Source organism: Somniosus microcephalus, chromosome 3 (assembly GCF_052327205.1).
Source record: "Somniosus microcephalus isolate GS21.2 chromosome 3, FLI_Smic_1.0, whole genome shotgun sequence".
NCBI classification, from domain to species: domain Eukaryota; kingdom Metazoa; phylum Chordata; class Chondrichthyes; order Squaliformes; family Somniosidae; genus Somniosus; species Somniosus microcephalus.
This window is the reverse complement of record NC_140989.1, coordinates 225,635,931-225,655,090: the sequence shown is the minus strand read 5'-3', so window position 1 is coordinate 225,655,090 and position 19,160 is coordinate 225,635,931. Positions and strand designations below refer to the sequence as shown.

At 51.3% G+C, this 19,160-nt stretch overlaps 1 protein-coding gene across 1 annotated transcript in view; it reads right to left on the bottom strand.

The window, feature by feature from the left end:
* Window positions 1-2,662: 2,662 nt before the first annotated feature.
* LOC147121739 (von Willebrand factor A domain-containing protein 5A-like) overlaps window positions 2,663-19,160 on the bottom strand; it is a 94,377-nt gene continuing 77,879 nt past the window's right edge. Inside the window, 2 exon segments of the mRNA XM_085977994.1 lie at window positions 2,663-3,002; window positions 6,625-6,751. Of these exon segments, the coding sequence (XP_085834120.1) occupies window positions 2,923-3,002; window positions 6,625-6,751 (207 nt within the window). The 3' untranslated portion in view covers window positions 2,663-2,922.

Below are 19,160 nucleotides of genomic sequence, written 5' to 3'. Positions count from 1 at the left end.
CGTCTACTAATGTGAATGAAAATCAAAGGGCCGTTCACTGTGTGTGTGTGAGAAACAGACTGACAAGGGAGCGTCAGTTTCCACATGTACGCTGACGACACCCAGCTCTACCTCACCACCACCTCTCGCGACCCCTCCACTCTCTAAATTGTCAGACTGCTTGTCCGACATCCGGTACTGGATGAGCAGAAATTTCCTCCAACTAAATATTGGGAGGACTGAAGCCAGCGTTTTCGGTCCCTGCCACAAACTCCGTTCCCTAGCCACCGACTCCATCCCTCTCCCTGGCAACTGAGGCTGAACCAGATTGTTCGCAACCTTGGTGTCATATTTGACCCTGAAATGAGCTTCCGCCCACATATCCACGCCACAACTAAGACCGCCTATTTCCACCTCCATAACATCGCCCGTCTCCGCCCTTGCCTCAGCTCATCCACTGCTGAAACCCTCATCCATGTCTTTGTTCCCTCCAGACTTGACAATTCCAACGCACTCCTGGCTAGCTTCCCTCATTCTACCCTATGTAAACTCGAGGTCATCCAAAACTCGGCTGCCCGTGTCCTAACTCGCACCAAGTCCCGTTCACCCATCACCCCTGTGCTCGCTGACCTACATTGGCTCCCGTTTAAGCAACGCCTCGATTTCAAAATTCTCATCCTTGTTTTCAAACCCCTGTAATCTCTGAAATCTCCTCCCGCCCTACAAACCCCCCCCAAGATATCTGCGTTCCTTTAATTCTGGCCTATTGAGCATCCCTGATTATAATCACTCAACGATTGGTGGCCGTGCCTTCTGTTGCCTAGGCCCCAAGCTCTGGAATTCCCTGCCTAAACCTCTCCACCTCGCTACCTCTCTTTCCTCCTTTAAGATGCTCTTTAAAATCTACCTCTTTGACCAAGCTTTTGGTCACCTGTCCTAATTTCTCCTTATGTGACTCGGTGTCAAATTATGGCACTCCTGCGAAGTGCCTTGGGACGTTTTACTATGTTAAAGACGCTATATAAATACAGGTTGTTGTTGTTGGAGAATTATCTTAAAATCAGAGCCAGGCCGTTCAGGGGGGATGTCAGGAAGCACTTCTTCACACAAAGGACAGTGGAAATCTGGAACACTCTGCCCCAAAAAGCTGTTGAGGCTGAAGTTCAATTGAAAATTTTCAAACTGAGATTGATAGGTTTTGGTTAGGCCAGGGTATTAAAGGTTACGGAACCGAGGAGGGTAGATGGAGTTAAGATACAGATCAACCATTGAATGGCCGAACAGACTCGAGGGGCTGAATGGCCTCCGCCTGATCCTACATTCTCCAGACCAGCAAAAGGGTCGGTCTTTATCCCACTTACTTCCCATCGCAGGCCTGGAGTCACTGACCAGATTCTCCAGACAGGGAATGCCCGAGATGCCACGGAACAAATGGGAAGAGGAATGTCAGAAGCGCTTCTAGTCTGCGCGATCGTTCAGAGGGGCAGTCACATGACCCAGCCACCATCTTTCTCTTCCCCAATAGAAAGGACTTTGGTGGGTGACTTGGAGGGGAAAGAAAGTCTTGCATTTATAGAGCGCTTTTCTCTATCTCAGGGCATCCCTAAGTGTTTTACAGGCAGTGAAGTACTTTTTGGAAGTGTAGTCACTGTTGTAATGTAGGAAATCCGGCAATCAATTAGCACACAGCAAGATCCCACAAAAAGCAAAGTGATAAATGACCAGATCATCTGTTTTCAGGTGTTGTAGAGGGGTAAATATTCGTCCCAAGGGAGAACTACCCCACTCTTCTTAAAAATAGTGGCAGTGGTATCTTTGATGTCCACCTAAGCGGGCAGAGGGTGGACATCAAAGTCTGTTTTAAAGTCACATCTGAAAGACGGCACCTCCGACAGTGCAGCGGCCGTACTGGCACCGGGAGTGTCGGCCCCGGACTATGGGACTCGAGTCTCTGGACCTTCTGACTCAGAGGCGAGAGTGAGACTGACTGAGCCATGGCTGATACCTAAATGTAGTGCAGGGAATTCCTCCAGGATAGGTAGACCAACAAAACTTTTCCCATCAATCCCGGTCAGCAGAAAAACACTGGGATAAAATATACCGACCCGGCTCAGGACGGGAGAGTATATCAGGAAATTCCCTCTGTCTGCCCCCGCCTTCGAACTTCCACCAACTTCCTTTACTGTCACAAAATTATGGGATGGGGGTGGGGGAGTGGTGGGGGGGGTAATGAATTTCCTGATTTGTCCTTGGGGCTCAAGGCAAGAGCAGGGAAATGGAAGATCCCAGTCCAAGTCTCCAACAAGCCGACACCCGGGATCTAGGTGTATGGAGCTATTAACCATTCCCAACACTTGAGTAGATAGCGAGCGGACCTTTGGCTTGTCTTGTGCACAGTTTATTTACGACATCTGACTGCGTTAGCAATGATATCTTGCCCATGGGAAGCCTCAGTATTCAACCGTTAACGTTCATGAATTTCATCTACTTTCTTCAGCCTGCAAGCCTGAGTACGTCGACACTTCAAAGACAAGAGCCCTCAGCGAGATGCCGCCCCCCATAATTAACCAACTTAACAACTTTTATTACGCGAGAGCACACCTGCCGCCCACTGCAGCCTGGTCGACTCTGAATGCTGACAACTACCACAGTCAGACCCGAAAACATTCAGGTTAAAAATCGAGCAGTCAAATTTATTTGAAAGTGAGATGATTACACAAAGCGACGAAATAGCAATGCATTTCTTCAATTTACAAAACATATCAAATGTTCCAAGAAACAAATTCTTTAGCAGCACTCGTGTATATTTAGACCAAGATCCCTGGAGAGAGAAAGCGAGAGACAGTGAGCACGAATCCATGCTTATACACCAACGACAACCTACAGTTACCAAATCAACACAAGTATTAATTTGGTCCTCCTTCTTGTTCGTACAAAGATCTTTCACAGTCCGAACACATGTGGATCGACCGAGGTTTTCAGCAGGTCATTTCCAGCTTTCACGCATCCCCCAAGGTCAGGACCTGGAGTAGGACACAAGATTTAAAATGACTGTTAATCTAGGCTAGAGAGACACCAGTCAGTGTACAGATATCTCCCTGAGGGAGAGGGACTGAGAGACACCAGTCAGTGTACAGATATCTCCCTGATGGAAAGGGACTGAGTGACACCAGTCAGTGTACAGATATCTCCCTGAGGGAGAGGGACTGAGAGATACCAGTCAGTGTACAGATATCTCCCTGAGGGAGAGGGACTGAGAGACACCAGTCAGTGTACAGATATCTCCCTGAGGGAGAGGGGACTGAGAGACACCAGTCAGTGTACAGATATCTCCCTGAGGGAGAGGGACTGAGAGACACCAGTCAGTGTACAGATATCTCCCTGATGGAAAGGGACTGAGTGACACCAGTCAGTGTACAGATATCTCCCTGAGGGAGAGGGACTGAGAGATACCAGTCAGTGTACAGATATCTCCCTGAGGGAGAGGGACTGAGAGACACCAGTCAGTGTACAGATATCTCCCTGATGGAAAGGGACTGAGAGACACCAGTCAGTGTACAGATATCTCCATGAGGGAGAGGGACTGAGAGATACCAGTCAGTGTACAGATATCTCCCTGAGGGAGAGGGACTGAGAGATACCAGTCAGTGTACAGATATCTCCCTGAGGGAGAGGGACTGAGAGACACCAGTCAGTGTACAGATATCTCCATGAGGGAGAGGGACTGAGAGATACCAGTCAGTGTACAGATATCTCCCTGAGGGAGAGGGACTGAGAGACACCAGTCAGTGTACAGGTATCTCCCTGAGAGAGAGGGACTGAGAGATACCAGTCAGTGTACAGATATCTCCCCAAGGGAGAGGGACTGAGAGACACCAGTCAGTGTACAGATATCTCCATGAGGGAGAGGGACTGAGAGATACCAGTCAGTGTACAGATATCACCCTGAGGGAGAGGGGACTGAGAGACACCAGTCAGTGTACAGATATCTCCCTGAGAGAGAGGGACTGAGAGATACCAGTCAGTGTACAGATATCTCCCTGAGGGAGAGGGACTGAGAGACACCAGTCAGTGTACAGATATCTCCCTGATGGAAAGGGACTGAGAGACATCAGTCAGTGTACAGATATCTCCCTGATGGAAAGGGACTGAGAGACACCAGTCAGTGTACAGATATCTCCATGAGGGAGAGGGACTGAGAGATACCAGTCAGTGTACAGATATCTCCCTGAGGGAGAGGAACTGAGAGACACCAGTCAGTGTACAGATATCTCCCTGATGGAAAGGGACTGAGAGACACCAGTCAGTGTACAGATATCTCCCTGAGGGAGAGGGACTGAGAGATACCAGTCAGTGTACAGATATCTCCATGAGGGAGAGGAACTGAGAGACATCAGTCAGTGTACAGATATCTCCCTGATGGAAAGGGACTGAGAGACACCAGTCAGTGTACAGATATCTCCATGAGGGAGAGGGACTGAGAGATACCAGTCAGTGTACAGATATCTCCCTGAGGGAGAGGAACTGAGAGACACCAGTCAGTGTACAGATATCTCCCTGATGGAAAGGGACTGAGAGACACCAGTCAGTGTACAGATATCTCCCTGAGGGAGAGGGACTGAGAGACACCAGTCAGTGTACAGATATCTCCCTGATGGAAAGGGACTGAGAGACATCAGTCAGTGTACAGATATCTCCCTGATGGAAAGGGACTGAGAGACACCAGTCAGTGTACAGATATCTCCATGAGGGAGAGGGACTGAGAGATACCAGTCAGTGTACAGATATCTCCCTGAGGGAGAGGAACTGAGAGACACCAGTCAGTGTACAGATATCTCCCTGATGGAAAGGGACTGAGAGACACCAGTCAGTGTACAGATATCTCCCTGAGGGAGAGGGACTGAGAGATACCAGTCAGTGTACAGATATCTCCCTGAGGGAGAGAGGACTGAGAGATACCAGTCAGTGTACAGGTATCTCCCCAAGGGAGAGGGACTGAGAGACACCAGTCAGTGTACAGATATCTCCATGAGGGAGAGGAACTGAGAGACACCAGTCAGTGTACAGATATCTCCCTGAGGGAGAGGGACTGAGAGATACCAGTCAGTGTACAGATATCTCCCTGAGGGAAAGGGACTGAGAGACACCAGTCAGTGTACAGATATCTCCCTGATGGAAAGGGACTGAGAGACACCAGTCAGTGTACAGATATCTCCATGAGGGAGAGGGACTGAGAGATACCAGTCAGTGTACAGATATCTCCCTGAGGGAGAGGGACTGAGAGACACCAGTCAGTGTACAGATATCTCCCTGAGGGAGAGGAACTGAGAGACACCAGTCAGTGTACAGATATCTCCCTGAGGGAGAGGGACTGAGAGATACCAGTCAGTGTACAGATATCTCCCTGAGGGAGAGAGGACTGAGAGATACCAGTCAGTGTACAGGTATCTCCCCAAGGGAGAGGGACTGAGAGACACCAGTCAGTGTACAGATATCTCCATGAGGGAGAGGAACTGAGAGACACCAGTCAGTGTACAGATATCTCCCTGAGGGAGAGGGACTGAGAGATACCAGTCAGTGTACAGATATCTCCCTGAGGGAAAGGGACTGAGAGACACCAGTCAGTGTACAGATATCTCCCTGATGGAAAGGGACTGAGAGACACCAGTCAGTGTACAGATATCTCCATGAGGGAGAGGAACTGAGAGACACCAGTCAGTGTACAGATATCTCCCTGAGGGAGAGGGACTGAGAGATACCAGTCAGTGTACAGATATCTCCCTGAGGGAAAGGGACTGAGAGACACCAGTCAGTGTACAGATATCTCCCTGATGGAAAGGGACTGAGAGACACCAGTCAGTGTACAGATATCTCCATGAGGGAGAGGGACTGAGAGATACCAGTCAGTGTACAGATATCTCCCTGAGGGAGAGGGACTGAGAGACACCAGTCAGTGTATGGATACCTCCCTGAGGGAGAGGGACTGAGAGATACCAGTCAGTGTACAGGTATCTCCCCAAGGGAGAGGGACTGAGAGACACCAGTCAGTGTACAGATATCTCCATGAGGGAGAGAGACTGAGAGACACCAATCAGTGTACAGATATCTCCCTGATGGAAAGGGACTGAGAGACACCAGTCAGTGTACAGATATCTCCCCAAGGGAGAGAGACTGAGAGACACCAGTCAGTGTACAGATATCTCCCTGAGGGAGAGGGACTGAGAGATACCAGTCAGTGTACAGATATCTCCCTGAGGGAGAGGGACTGAGAGATACCAGTCAGTGTACAGGTATCTCCCCAAGGGAGAGGGACTGAGAGACACCAGTCAGTGTACAGATATCTCCCTGAGGGAGAGGGACTGAGAGATACCAGTCAGTGTACAGATATCTCCATGAGGGAGAGGGACTGAGAGATACCAGTCAGTGTACAGATATCTCCCTGAGGGAGAGGGACTGAGAGATACCAGTCAGTGTACAGGTATCTCCCTGAGGGAGAGAGACTGAGAGACACCAATCAGTGTACAGATATCTCCCTGAGGGAGAGGAACAGAGAAGACTTTGCGCTGAGTGTTGACTGAGATCAATACAATGGCCTCCTTGAGTTGGCCTCGGCCTCCTGACCTCCGATCTGACCTTCGCCCTCACCTGCGTTGGCCTTGATCCAGGACACCGACTTGTCCACCAGAATCTCCCACTCATCTTTTGTGTCGGCACCAAATGTGTGCAGCCAAATCACCGCCAGGACCGTGACCCACAGAGTCTGGTCAATATCCTGAAAGGGACAGAGAGAAGCATCAGTGAGAGGGACAAAGCAACTGTGTACTTAGAGCAGAGTCAGGTGTTGTACGATTAAGATGGGCACGGCAGGGGATGGTAAAACACTCCCAAGGCAGGTACAGCACAGGTTAGATACAGAGTAAAACTCGGTCTACACTGTCCCATCAAACACTCCCAGGGCAGGTACAGCACGGGTTAGATACAGAGTAAAGCTCCCTCTACACTGTCCCATCAAACACTCCCAGGGCAGGTACAGCACGGGTTAGATACAGAGTAAAGCTCCCTCTACACTATCCCATCAAACACTCTCAGGGCAGGTACAGCACGGGTTAGATACAGAGTAAAACTCCGTCTACACTGTCCCATCAAACACTCCCAGGGCAGGTACAGCACGGGTTAGATACAGAGTAAAACTCCGTCTACACTGTCCCATCAAACACTGCCAGGGCAGGTACAGCACGGGTTAGATATAGATTAAAGCTCCCTCTACACTGTCCCATCAAACACTCCCAGGGCCAGTACAGCACGGGTTAGATATAGATTAAAGCTCCCTCTACACTGTCCCGTCAAACACCGAGGGCAGGTACAGCACAGCTTAGATACAGAGTAAAGCTCCCTCTACACTGTCCCATCAAACACTCCGAGGGCAGGTACAGCACGGGTCAAATACAGAGTAAAGCTCCCTCTACACTGTCCCATCAAACACTCCCAGGGCAGGTACAGCATGGGTTAGATACAGAGTAAAGCTCCCTCTACACTGTCCCATCAAACACTCCCAGGGCAGGAACAGCACGGGTTAGATACAGAGTAAAGCTCCCTCTACACTGTCCCATCAAACACTCCCAGGGCAGGTACAGCACGTTGTAAGCTTCGCAATTTTCAGCAAAAATCACGCAAGAAAACTGGATAAAATAAGACTGTTTATTGACCAAAGTAAGCTTGCACAGAAAAACCTTTGATAAAAGGGCATACAAAATGGCCGCCAGGCCCCGTGATCAGTTTCTGAACCATTTTATTTCTGTTACTGCAAGCCAGACAGGCTTGTGGATTGAAGACAGTGAGCCCGCGAAAGCCAGTATCTGGGAACCGAAACTCAGAGGAACAGCATACATATTCAATGGATTACAAGTACAGGATGGGGCCCATCAAGATATGGGCGGACAATGCAAAATCACTCATACCCATTTATTGTACAAAGGAAAAACCGTTTAGCAGCCATCAAGGAAAATCTCCGGACCGATCAATATGCGAACCGAGCCGCGGTGACAATGCAAAAGACATTAAAAGACATTATCGGCCAGGAAGGCCAGTTTAAGTTATCACCGGCTCCGTTACAAGACAAAGCGCCCCTGCAGAGATTTCTGCCCGCCAAAATTAATACAAAGACAGGACTATGATTTGGCGGGAGATAAGACTGTTCCAAAAGAGTATAACTATGGATTGAAAGTCCATATACGTTACTTCGACTTCTTCGAACTACTTCGGCTTCGACTGGAACAACTTCAAACTTGACTTCACGGCTGCTTCTTCTTGGACGACTTCAGACTTCTACTTCAAGGACTTCTTCTACAAGGAACGAACGAAGGACGGACGGTGCCAGGATCGGCACCTCTTCCACTTCGGCAGATGCAGAATCGATGAAAACGCTTTCGTCTTTTTAAAGACGGACGGTTTCGGTAAAAAGACAACGTGGTCGGTGTTCAGCCAAACAAGGCTCGGCCACGACGAGAAGACGACGAGGGTGGCCCGGGTACTGGGGTCGGGAGATCATCGACGACCCAGGCCGACGGAGAAGAAACCCTCTGGAGAACCGACCAGGCCGGAGACAAAAAGACAGTCCGGGCCTGACACTCCCGTGTCTCAACATCCCATCTGGTTGTTGGTCTGCTCCATGAACCAAAATCGACAACAGCTTGTAGCTGATCTTCAACCTTGACGAGCGCTCATCGAGGCTGTGTCTACCCCATCGCCTCGAGAGAGAGAGAGAGAGAGAGAGAGAATATCGACTGCGCCAGAAGTTTCCAAATCCACGCGACGACGGAAAGCGGTGCCAAAAAGGCTGCGAACCCCCTTTTCTCGCGATTTCGAGAGTGGTGAGCATGATCCCAGGTTCCCCAGGTCGAAACTTAGTTTAGGTATAGGGGAGGGAGTTAAGGGAAATCGTAATGTGTTTCCCCTTTTACGATGTGCCGTGTGTTCCCCATTTTCCATTGAGTCAAGTTCATAAATTTGTGCATGATTGTAGTTACTTTAATCTGTGCCTATGACATGTATTTTGTAATGCTTCAAACTGTTTAAAAATAAAAGCATCCATTTCGTGCTATTCAGCCTGGTCTATTGAGTCCTTTCTCTGCACTACTGTTCTCTGCATCTAAGTCCAAGGTCTAGAACCGTAGGGGGAGTGGGTCGAACCACTCAAGAGTAATTCTTGCACGAAGCCTGGCAGGAGGCCAGAACGGGCAAGAGAGCAGGAAAAAAAACCCTACAGAAATGGCGACCACGGCAGGACCTTGGCAGCAGGAAAGTAGTGTGTTAGATCAAGATCTGAATAAACGAAATGTGATGGATGAAAGAATAGCAGATTATGTTTTCGGAAAAGTCAACCTCACAAAACAATGGATATCCGATCTATTAAGGGATAGGCGCCCGCTAGACGCAGCCATCAAGTGGACAGCGGGTAGAGAGCATAAGAAATCTGTAGAAAAGGCGATCTGGCTGATGTGCTACAAGAAGCAAGTCCAGCTTTTGGACCAGGTAGTTGCAGCACAGACAGTCCAGATCAACGGCTTGCTTAAAGACGTAGAGGAAAAGGTTGCGGGTGGTCAAAAGCTGATTGAATCACTTGACGCGCTGAATCAGGAACGCCGCTCCGTAATTCGCTGCCACGAAATCCGAGTAGAATATTTAAAATGTCAGGTCATTGAAGCCAAGGCCAGTGAAGGTAGAATGAGAGAGAGGTGTTTCCGTCTAGCCAAACAAGTAGATGCCCAAGAGGAAAAGCTCCTGGGAGCCAGGGCAGCATATAAGATGGCCATGGAGGATAGATCTGAGAACACCGACCACAGCGCTTGCCGCCGGGAGCTAGAGGACCTGAGAAAGGCCCTAGCGAAGGCAAACGGGTTGGTGTGTCTCATAAATCCACCAGCGAGTCAGCTGTTGCTAGCCAAGGAATCCAAAAGACCGATTCCACAAGAGGCAGTTGGGGTACCAACCCCCGAACCCTCTGCGCCTCCTGCTTATGAGGAGTCTTGGAAGAGAGCCCTGAGGTAGAGCAACCCCAGATAGTAGAGTCGGGGCCAGCGCCGTTGTGTCCAACGAGGCACCGGAAGCTCGGTCCAAATGAAGAAAATGGCAATGACGGACCCCTTGAGAGTCAGATCATAATGCCTCATAGCGCACGACAGCTAAGAGAGATGATAAGTCACATCCCAAAACTCTCCGAGTCAGGAGATCCCTCCGTGCATTTCAGGGACGTGGAGCAGACCGCAGCAGTCAATGACTGCAACGGGGTTGAACAGTCTAAAATGCTGCTGTTCTCCCTGGACAGTTCGCTCCTCCAGTGTCTCCCTGACGAGAGCAAGAGAGGGCACAGGGACTGAGTTGCTACGGGATGAGATTCTGGAGATCATGGGAGAGGGGGACGGAACTCCGTTCCTCCGTTTAGAAAAGACAGTGCAGCTAGAGGGAGAACCCCCACGGGTTTTTGCCGACAGGTTGTGGCCAGTGTATCGGCGCAGCTGCCCGGGCAGGCCGGCCCGGGCCGGGCTGGATGGCGAACAAAGGGCTCACTGGCTTCGGTGCCTGGTAGCAGGTTGCCTGCCAGTAGTGAAGGAACAGGCCAAAGCATGGTTTGACCCCACCAACGCCCGCTCCACGGAGGATCTAGTGCTAGATCAGCTCACGATCAGTTATAGGAATAACAAGGGCAAGAAAACGCCTGTTGTAAAAGGAAAGGTGCATGAGGTGAGGCCCGCAGCCTCTGCTAAAAGGGAATGGCGTCAGGAGGGAAATCGCCCTCCTCAAGCCAATAGCAGTTGTTACGGGTGTGGGAAGGAGGGTCATTGGCGCAAGGACTGTAGGAATCCTTGGAAGGATAAGAGGGAGAGAGCGTTCGCCGCAGCCCAAGATCAAGCCCAAGCCCGAGTCGCCAACGGCCCGAGAGTTTACCCAACACCAGCACAACCACAAGTGCAGGCCGCTGCCCCAACACCAGTCCAGAACCCAACCGTAGCCTCTGCCCCGACTAAAGGGGGTGGTGCGGTTGTGGACCCCGCTGCGATCGAGTCAGTCTTGGAGACTATGCGGTCTCTGATGACCTGGCAGGGGAAGGTAGCGGTTGCTAACAGCCCTATCGCCCCCGAGACCCCAGCCGAAACACCTAAATGACTGACGCCCGCGCAGCCCGTCTACTTGTGTCCGCTCCGCTATGACGCTTGGAGAAGACCTGTGGTGGAGATGGAGGTGGAGAAACAAAGGGGTAGTTACCTGTTGGATACGGGAGCTTCGTGTACCGTGATTCACACGGATAAACCTTTTGCCTCACCTCTGTCCGCCCAGGCTCCATATTTAGTAGCGGGTTTCACAGGTAGAGAACAGGCTGGCGCGTACTCCCTCCTGCTCTCCATTCAGTTGGGAGCACTCCACACCACATGGACGTGCATCCTATTGAAGTGGAATGAGGGGGGGGGTAAAGGCATCCTCGGGGCTGATTTCTTGGTGGAACACGGGATCCTCGTGGACCTGAGAAATCACTGTCTCTGGGGAGCCGAGGGCGGTTTAGGTAAGGTAGTCGTAATCCCGGGAAAGGAAGAAAAGGGGACCCTGTGCACTATGAAGCCGTCAGGAGGTTACGATCTCGAGCTCATGGTAACAAATGTCCCAACGGACTTGCAGGTGTGTGTGTCAGAAAATCTGACCGCGTTCGCCACCCACAAGCACGACTGCGGGAGAGTCACTGGGTTCGAAGTCAGCGTAGACGGGGACCCCATGATCCGACCCCAAAAGCAGTATAATTTCCCCAAGGAGGCAGAACCCGACATGGAGACAGCAATATCTTCATTGGTACAGCAGGGCGTGTTGAGGACAATAGCCACCCACGTAAACTCCCCATTATGGCCGGTAAAGAAACCGGACAATTCGTGGAGAGCCACGGTGGACTACAGAGTCCTCAATAGTAATATCCCGGCCTGCGCGCCCACGGTAGCAGCAGTTGCAGACTTAATAGGGAGTATTCCAGCATCGGCGACCACATTCACGGTGCTGGACATCTCGAACGGTTTTTGGTCCATTCCGTTGCGGCGGGAGGACCAGTACAAGTTTGCCTTTACATTCAAAGGGCAACAGTACACTTGGAACTGCTTACCACAGGGTTTTCACAACAGCCCCAGCATTTTCCATCAGTGCATGGCGGGGAGTTTGAAAGAGTTCAGCCAGCCCAACCAGATAGTGCAGTATGTGGACGACTTACTCCTGTTCACAGATACAAGGGAGCAGCACGGCCCACTGTTAGCTGAATTGTTGGAACTGTTAGAAAGGAAGAGTTTCAAAGTAAACCCAAAGAAAGCCCAGATCGGCCAGCAGGAAGTCAAATTCCTGGGTCTGGCCATCCGCGAGGGAGAAAGAGCCATAGATAAGGCCAGGCGGGAATCTATACAAGATCTGCCGATTCCCAACACAGTAACGGGTGTAAGGTCCTTTTTGGGAGTGACCGGGTACTGCAGAGATTTCATCGAGGACTATGCTGCCACAGCGGCCCCGCTACTTCGACTCTTACACAAGGGAGTCGAGTGGTCTTGGGACGAGGGGTGCCAGGCAGCGTCCGAGAAGTTGAAAAGAGATCTGCAGACCGCGCCAGCCCTAGGGGCCATAGATGGGGGAGAGGAGTTCTTTCTGGAGGTAGCCGCTAGTGGGGACAGCCTGAGCGCAGTGCTGCTCCAAGAGCGGCACGGCAAGCTAAGACCAGTAGTTTATTCCTCCAGGGTGCTCACGGATGTGGAGAGGAGTTTCTCCAATTGCGAACGGCATCTCCTGGCCACGCATTGGGCTGTGAACAGATCAGTGATCTTCACAGGGACCTCTCCCATTACGTTCCTCACCCATCACACCCCCACGAAGATGCTTCTGGATGGGAGGATTAAGGATGGGACCGTAAGCAGCGCTCGGATTGCGCGCTGGACCCTCCTCCTTTCCCAGATGGATCTCAAAGTTAAAGGCCTCTGCGCGCCAAGGCTCGCAGCCAATATGGCATATCCCGGGACAGCCCATCAATGTTCCGTAGAAGGGGTATGGGAAGTGAACATAGGTTTACGGGCCGGGATACATCCCACAGGCCGCGAGATCTACGTAGACGGTTCTAGCACTGTATCTGACGGCAAGCGACTCACAGGGTGTGGAGTTTATGACCCTGCGGCAAACATTGCCCTGGCAATTAAGCTCCCCAGCACTATGAGCGCGCAGCAGGCTGAACTGTCCGCGGTGGCGTACGTGGTTACCCACCCCGAGATTTTCCCAACCCCATACACGATTTGCTCAGACAGCATGTTCACGTGCAATTCGTGTACAGAGTACCTCGCCATCTGGTCCCGACGCGGGTACACCTCCGCGGACGGGCGGCCTTTAACAGTTAAGCCCTTGCTGGAAAAGATCCTAGCAGCTGTGGGGGAGAAAGGAGAGGTGTTCATCCATAAGGTGAAGGCTCACTCCACCACAGAACCCCGCAGTCAGGGCAACCAGCAGGCGGATGCGCTAGCCAGGGAGGGTGCCCGCAACGGCATTCTCTGGGACCCATACGAACCCGGACCCGTGGCGGCGATCCAAGGCAGGGAGGGAATTCCCGGGAACACAGGGGTGACACCGCCCCCAGACCTAAAGACTGTCCAAACCCTGGATCCCGCCCTAAAAGCCATCACAGAAGGCAAACAGGTAGAAGGTCCGTACAGTACGGCAGCCCTCACAGTCAAAGAAGGTATGCTGTTCCGAGAGGAGCAGTGGGTTGTGCCGCAGCAGCACCGGAGGGAATTCCTGCAATTGGCCCACGAGGGTCCAGGAGCGGGACACCCCGGACCGGAGGTCACCTGGCAACGGGTAGAGCAGGCGGGATGGTGGCCGGGACTTCGGGACGATGTCCGCGAGTTCTGCGCAAGCTGTCTTGTGTGTGCTGCTAACAACCCAGACCCCCACAAAAGGAAGGTGCCCATGGGGCACATCAGGAGGGTAGAGGGACCATGGCAGTCGATTCAGGTCGACTACATAGGGCCCCTGCCCGCCGCCCAGGGAGGCTATAAGTACTGCCTTGTCCTGGTAGATGTGTTCACCAAATGGGTAGAAGCCTTCCCGTGCAGAACAGCTACGGCACTGGGTACTGCTAAGATCTTGATTCGGGAAGTGTTCTCACGGTGGGGACTCCCCCGTTTTGTAGAGTCCGACCAAGGGAGTCAGTTCACCGGTCAAGTAATGCAGAACGCCCTCATGTTCTTGGGCATTGAGGGAAAGTGGCACGTAGCATACAATCCCCAGTCATCCGGGATTGTTGAGCGTATGAATCGGACCCTCAAGGAAAAGCTGAGGAAAGAGACAATGGGCTCGCCCCAGAAATGGGCAGAGGTCCTGCCTTTAGTCCTCATGGGGATCCGAGCCAGCCAGTCCAAAAGCACGGGGTATTCCCCGCACGAGTTAATGACTGGAAAGATCATGCGAACACCCACCCATGTGCTAGCCCCGGTGCTCACTGAGGGCCAGCTCTGAGAGGTGAAACGGGACAAATTCGCCCAAACCCTCTTGGAGCGCCTGAGACAGATTTATGGGCAGGCGGCTGGGAACATGGGAAGACAGCACCAGGGAAATAAACTGTTGTTGGAACCTCGGAAACAACAAGAGTGGATAGTCGGAGACCAGGTCATGGTCCGAAACTACGCCAGGGTAGGGAGTTTTGAACCACTGTACATGGGGCCCTACAGCATTGTGGACAAGGCCAGCCCCATGGTTTATGCAGTGAAAACGCCCCGACGTACCAAATGGTTTCACATCAACCAGTGTAAACTATTTAAATCGGGTGCACAAGGGCCATCAAAGGGGACCAGGTCGGAGAACAAAGATCCTCAGCCTGTAACAGAGTCACAGACCACACAGGCTGGAACCGTAGCCTGCGTAACGGGAGAGGCCATCCCATTGGAGTGGGAGGTCTCATCTTTTGAATGGGATTTAGGCAGGAGAGAGCACGAACCGCTCGACCCCGCCTTAGACCCAGTCATGGAGGAGGAAGAGTCAGAGGGCGACGATCCCGCCCTCGACTCAAGCTTGGGGGAGGTAGGGAATGGGGGCGGAGACCCACTACCTGTAGGGACAGGTGAGGTGGAGTCAGAAGCCACAGATCCCGACCCCGGGGGGGCGGAGCCTGAGGAAGGGGAGCTGGAGCCAGCAGCTGTGGAGAAACCACAGGCTGTGACGGTAACAGTCCCAACCCCCGGTCCATCGGCCCCGGGAGCCCGACCCAAAGCAGCCCCTCGTAGGTCGGCTCGAGCGCCACAGCCCAGAAAATTTTGGCCAGAGTCTCCCCATCCTTCCCAACCACGGTTTAGAGCAGCCCCAAGAAGGCATGATCCCCGTTCAGCAGCGACAGGCTGCGGGGGATCAAAGCCAAAGATCAATGCAGCCCCACCGCAGGGTGTGGCACACGACAGGCCTCACAGGGATTCGGAAAGCCGCCCCACGGAGGGCGGCGCTGTACATAAGTTAAGTTAGGTAATTATGGTCATAGTTTTAAGGAATGTAAAGTATATGGTGTTAAGAGTACAATTTTGAGGTCTGCCCGGTATGTGTGTTTGTTAGGGAGCGGGGTCCAGGAACCCGCGCGTCCAATTAATTTAGGCCAGCACCTATCGGGAGCCCGGCTACATCATTTTGTTGGTTACAGAAACCTGGGATATGATGGAAAGGATTTTCATCGTATTCATGGCGATCGGGTGCGGGTGGGCCTACCGAGGCCGCACGAAGGACGTCATCATTTTCGGATGCTCTGGGGACACGGCCCCCATCGCAACGGATGGGACAGGGAAGCGAGAGGTTGAGGAAACCGCCACCTACTTCCACCAAGGGAGATGGCCAGGTTGGTTGGGAACAAATTCCACAGAATATTCCAGCAATTTCGGTTTTGCCTACCAAGAGACTTCGTTAACGTGCCCTCGAGTGAGGATCCTTGCGCCCAGAGTCAGCGTCACCGTGGGAAAGAGGGTTTGTCTGGTGTGCAATGGGAACGTACCACTAAGGCGATGGTGGTGGCTACGAAAGCTGGGAAAGGACATGAGAAACTCTACGGTCGAGTGGGAGCGACTGGGTAATAATACCCATCGGACTATTACGGGAACTCACGGACAATTACGTGTGTGTTGGGACAAATGGTGGGAACCAGATGAGGGAATATATGTCTGTATGTGGGGTTCGAGACACGTCTGCCCCAAGGGCGTATCCATCTTCTTCCAGAGGCAGTGGCAGGATGAAGGGAAGGGGATGAGATGGGATGTTAGCACTCGAGCGTGCAGAGCCCCATACTCCCCTATTCCGGTGAACGCCACTGAACTCATCACCCGCCCACGCAAGCCCCTGCCCACGCTTCCGGTAGCACTAGCCCAGAAAGGAGGGTGCCCAACCACCACCAAGGGACCCGGGAACGGTTTAGTATTGGTACCCACCGGTCAGGTGCTGTACCAAGGGGTACACTACGCGGTGGCCTCAGTGATTTTAAATCTCACTGAGGTAAGATTGCCGGAGTGGTGTCCCAAAGAAACGGAACAATTATACCAGGTCCTGTTAACCCGTATGTTTAGACAATTTTACGAATTTGACTTTGCCGACATCGACAGAAACAAATTATACACCACACCGCCAGAAGTTTTGGATCGAGTCGGGAGGCAAAGAAGGGGTACTGTAAATGACATATTCACTGCTTTTAATACCGGGACATCTGTTGTCAACGCTCTAGATAACGTGGAGCTGCAGAGACAGATCAACGGTTTAAAAGCCCAGTTAAGGAACATATTGACAGACGAAAACAAGGTAGTGGGTTCTGAGTTGCATGAGGACCAGGCCATGACACTGCACTTTAAGGACATAATTGCTGAGCTGGAGAAACACGCGAGAACGGTAAATGCACTCATTAAGGAGGATCGGAATGCGTCCGATCAAGCTGCGCAAAACGAGGCCTGTGTGCTGTACGGGGCGTGGTTACTGGGCGAGGGTCGCAGTAATCTTGAGGATTTAAAACAGGGTTTGGTCCCGTCCTGGATCAGCAACAAGCACTTGCAAGCGCTCCACCCTTTTGAGAATGCATTAAGCCCATGCCAGCTCAGACTAGCCGCAGAAGCATACCCAGTCCCAGTGGACTGCGGACATTCAAATCACACTATTATGGGAATAGTAGTAAGAATGCCGGTGTTGGGTCCCGCAGCAAAGCCCGCCCCGGTGTACAGAGTAGAGAACATTGGAGTCATTCGGGGGGGCGCACACATTCGTTACGCAGCGGTCCCGCCTTACGTCATCAGATGGGAGCGTACGATGACAGGCACCGACCTCTCGGGATGTCGGAGCCGGGGAGCACACATCATCCTGTGTCCCCAGCACTTGAACGCCTTTCTGAAACCACAGTGCGGGTTCAGGACTGCTAGCGCAAAGCCGGTGAATTGCACCATGGAGGCAATCGCAGAGGACCATGTGCCCCCACAGGTAGCATATATCGGGGGTGGGACATACTGTGTCACCACTGCAGTGCCTCAGTACCGATATGGACAACACGAGTGGTGTTCGGTCGGTGATAGCAGTTTTTGTTTCAAACCCAGGGCCGAGGTTCAAGTGGCACAACAACGAATTGTCCCCATTCCTGCGCCCTCCACCGTTCACATCACTATCAAAGAGAATTTCACAGACTTACAACGATTTGTCGCGCATTTTGGTTATGTCATTCCCCCTCTTCCCAAACACCTCACCAAGATCTTAAAAGCCGTTATAGTTTCACAGAAACATTTCTACACACTGGAGCAGAAGACTTTAGAGATAGGAAAAGACATATTGGACATAACCATCCCACCATGGTGGGACTTGTTCACCAACATAGAGGTCCCTGCCTGGATTAGAATAGCATCCCATGTCCTAGTAGTATGTCAGGTTTTGATTGTGATATTTTTGCTCTTCGTGCATTGCAAAAGAGGCAAACGCCTCCAGAGGCACGAGAACACAGGAGAATGGAGAGAACGCTATGTGCGAATGGGGGAAGCAGATACCCCACTCTAAGCTGCTAGTATAAGATTAAGCGTCCCTCCATTTTAAATTGTTTTTGTGATTGTTTTGGGTTATAAGGAAATAAGTATTGTTATGTTATTAGTCGTTCTTAAGTTTTTTTTGGATTAATAAAAGATGCATGCAGATGGTGCCAGGGGGTATCAACCCCCGCACATCTGACAAGTGAATGTGTTATAGTTTAAAATACGCTGTCTATGATTGTCCCAATGTACAAAAGGTAATTTTCGTTTTCTGCGGAAATGGGAACTGCATGTGTCGTGAGGGTCATAGATAGCTAAGTGCCAGGAATGTTTGGATGTGGGGAATCAGGGAAAATTTGCTCATCAAGGATTATTGATACTTTAAGCAAGCTATCAGTATCACAGGGGGGCCTGTAAGATTCGCAATTTTCAGCAAAAATCACGCAAGAAAATTGGATAAAATAAGACTGTTTATTGACCAAAGTAAGCTTGCACAGAAAAACCTTTGATAAAAGGGCATACAAAATGGCCGCCAGGCCCCGTGATCAGTTTCTGAACCATTTTATTTCTGTTACTGCAAGCCAGACAGGCTTGTGGATTGAAGACAGTGAGCCCGCGAAAGCCAGTATCTGGGAACCGAAACTCAGAGGAACAGCATACATATTCAATGGATTACAAGTACAGGATGGGGCCCATCAAGATATGGGCGGACAATGCAAAATCACTCATACCCATTTATTGTACAAAGGAAAAACCGTTTAGCAGCCATCAAGGAAAATCTCCGGACCGATCAATATGCGAACCGAACCGCGGTGACAATGCAAAAGACATTAAAAGACATTATCGGCCAGGAAGGCCAGTTTAAGTTATCACCGGCTCCGTTACAAGACAAAGCGCCCCTGCAGAGACTTCTGCCCGCCAAAATTAATACAAAGACAGGACTATGATTTGGCGGGAGATAAGACTGTTCCAAAAGAGTATAACTATGGATTGAAAGTCCATATACGTTACTTCGACTTCTTCGAACTACTTCGGCTTCGACTGGAACAACTTCAAACTTGACTTCACGGCTGCTTCTTCTTGGACGACTTCAGACTTCTACTTCTTCAAGGACTTCTTCTACAAGGAACGAACGAAGGACGGACGGTGCCAGGA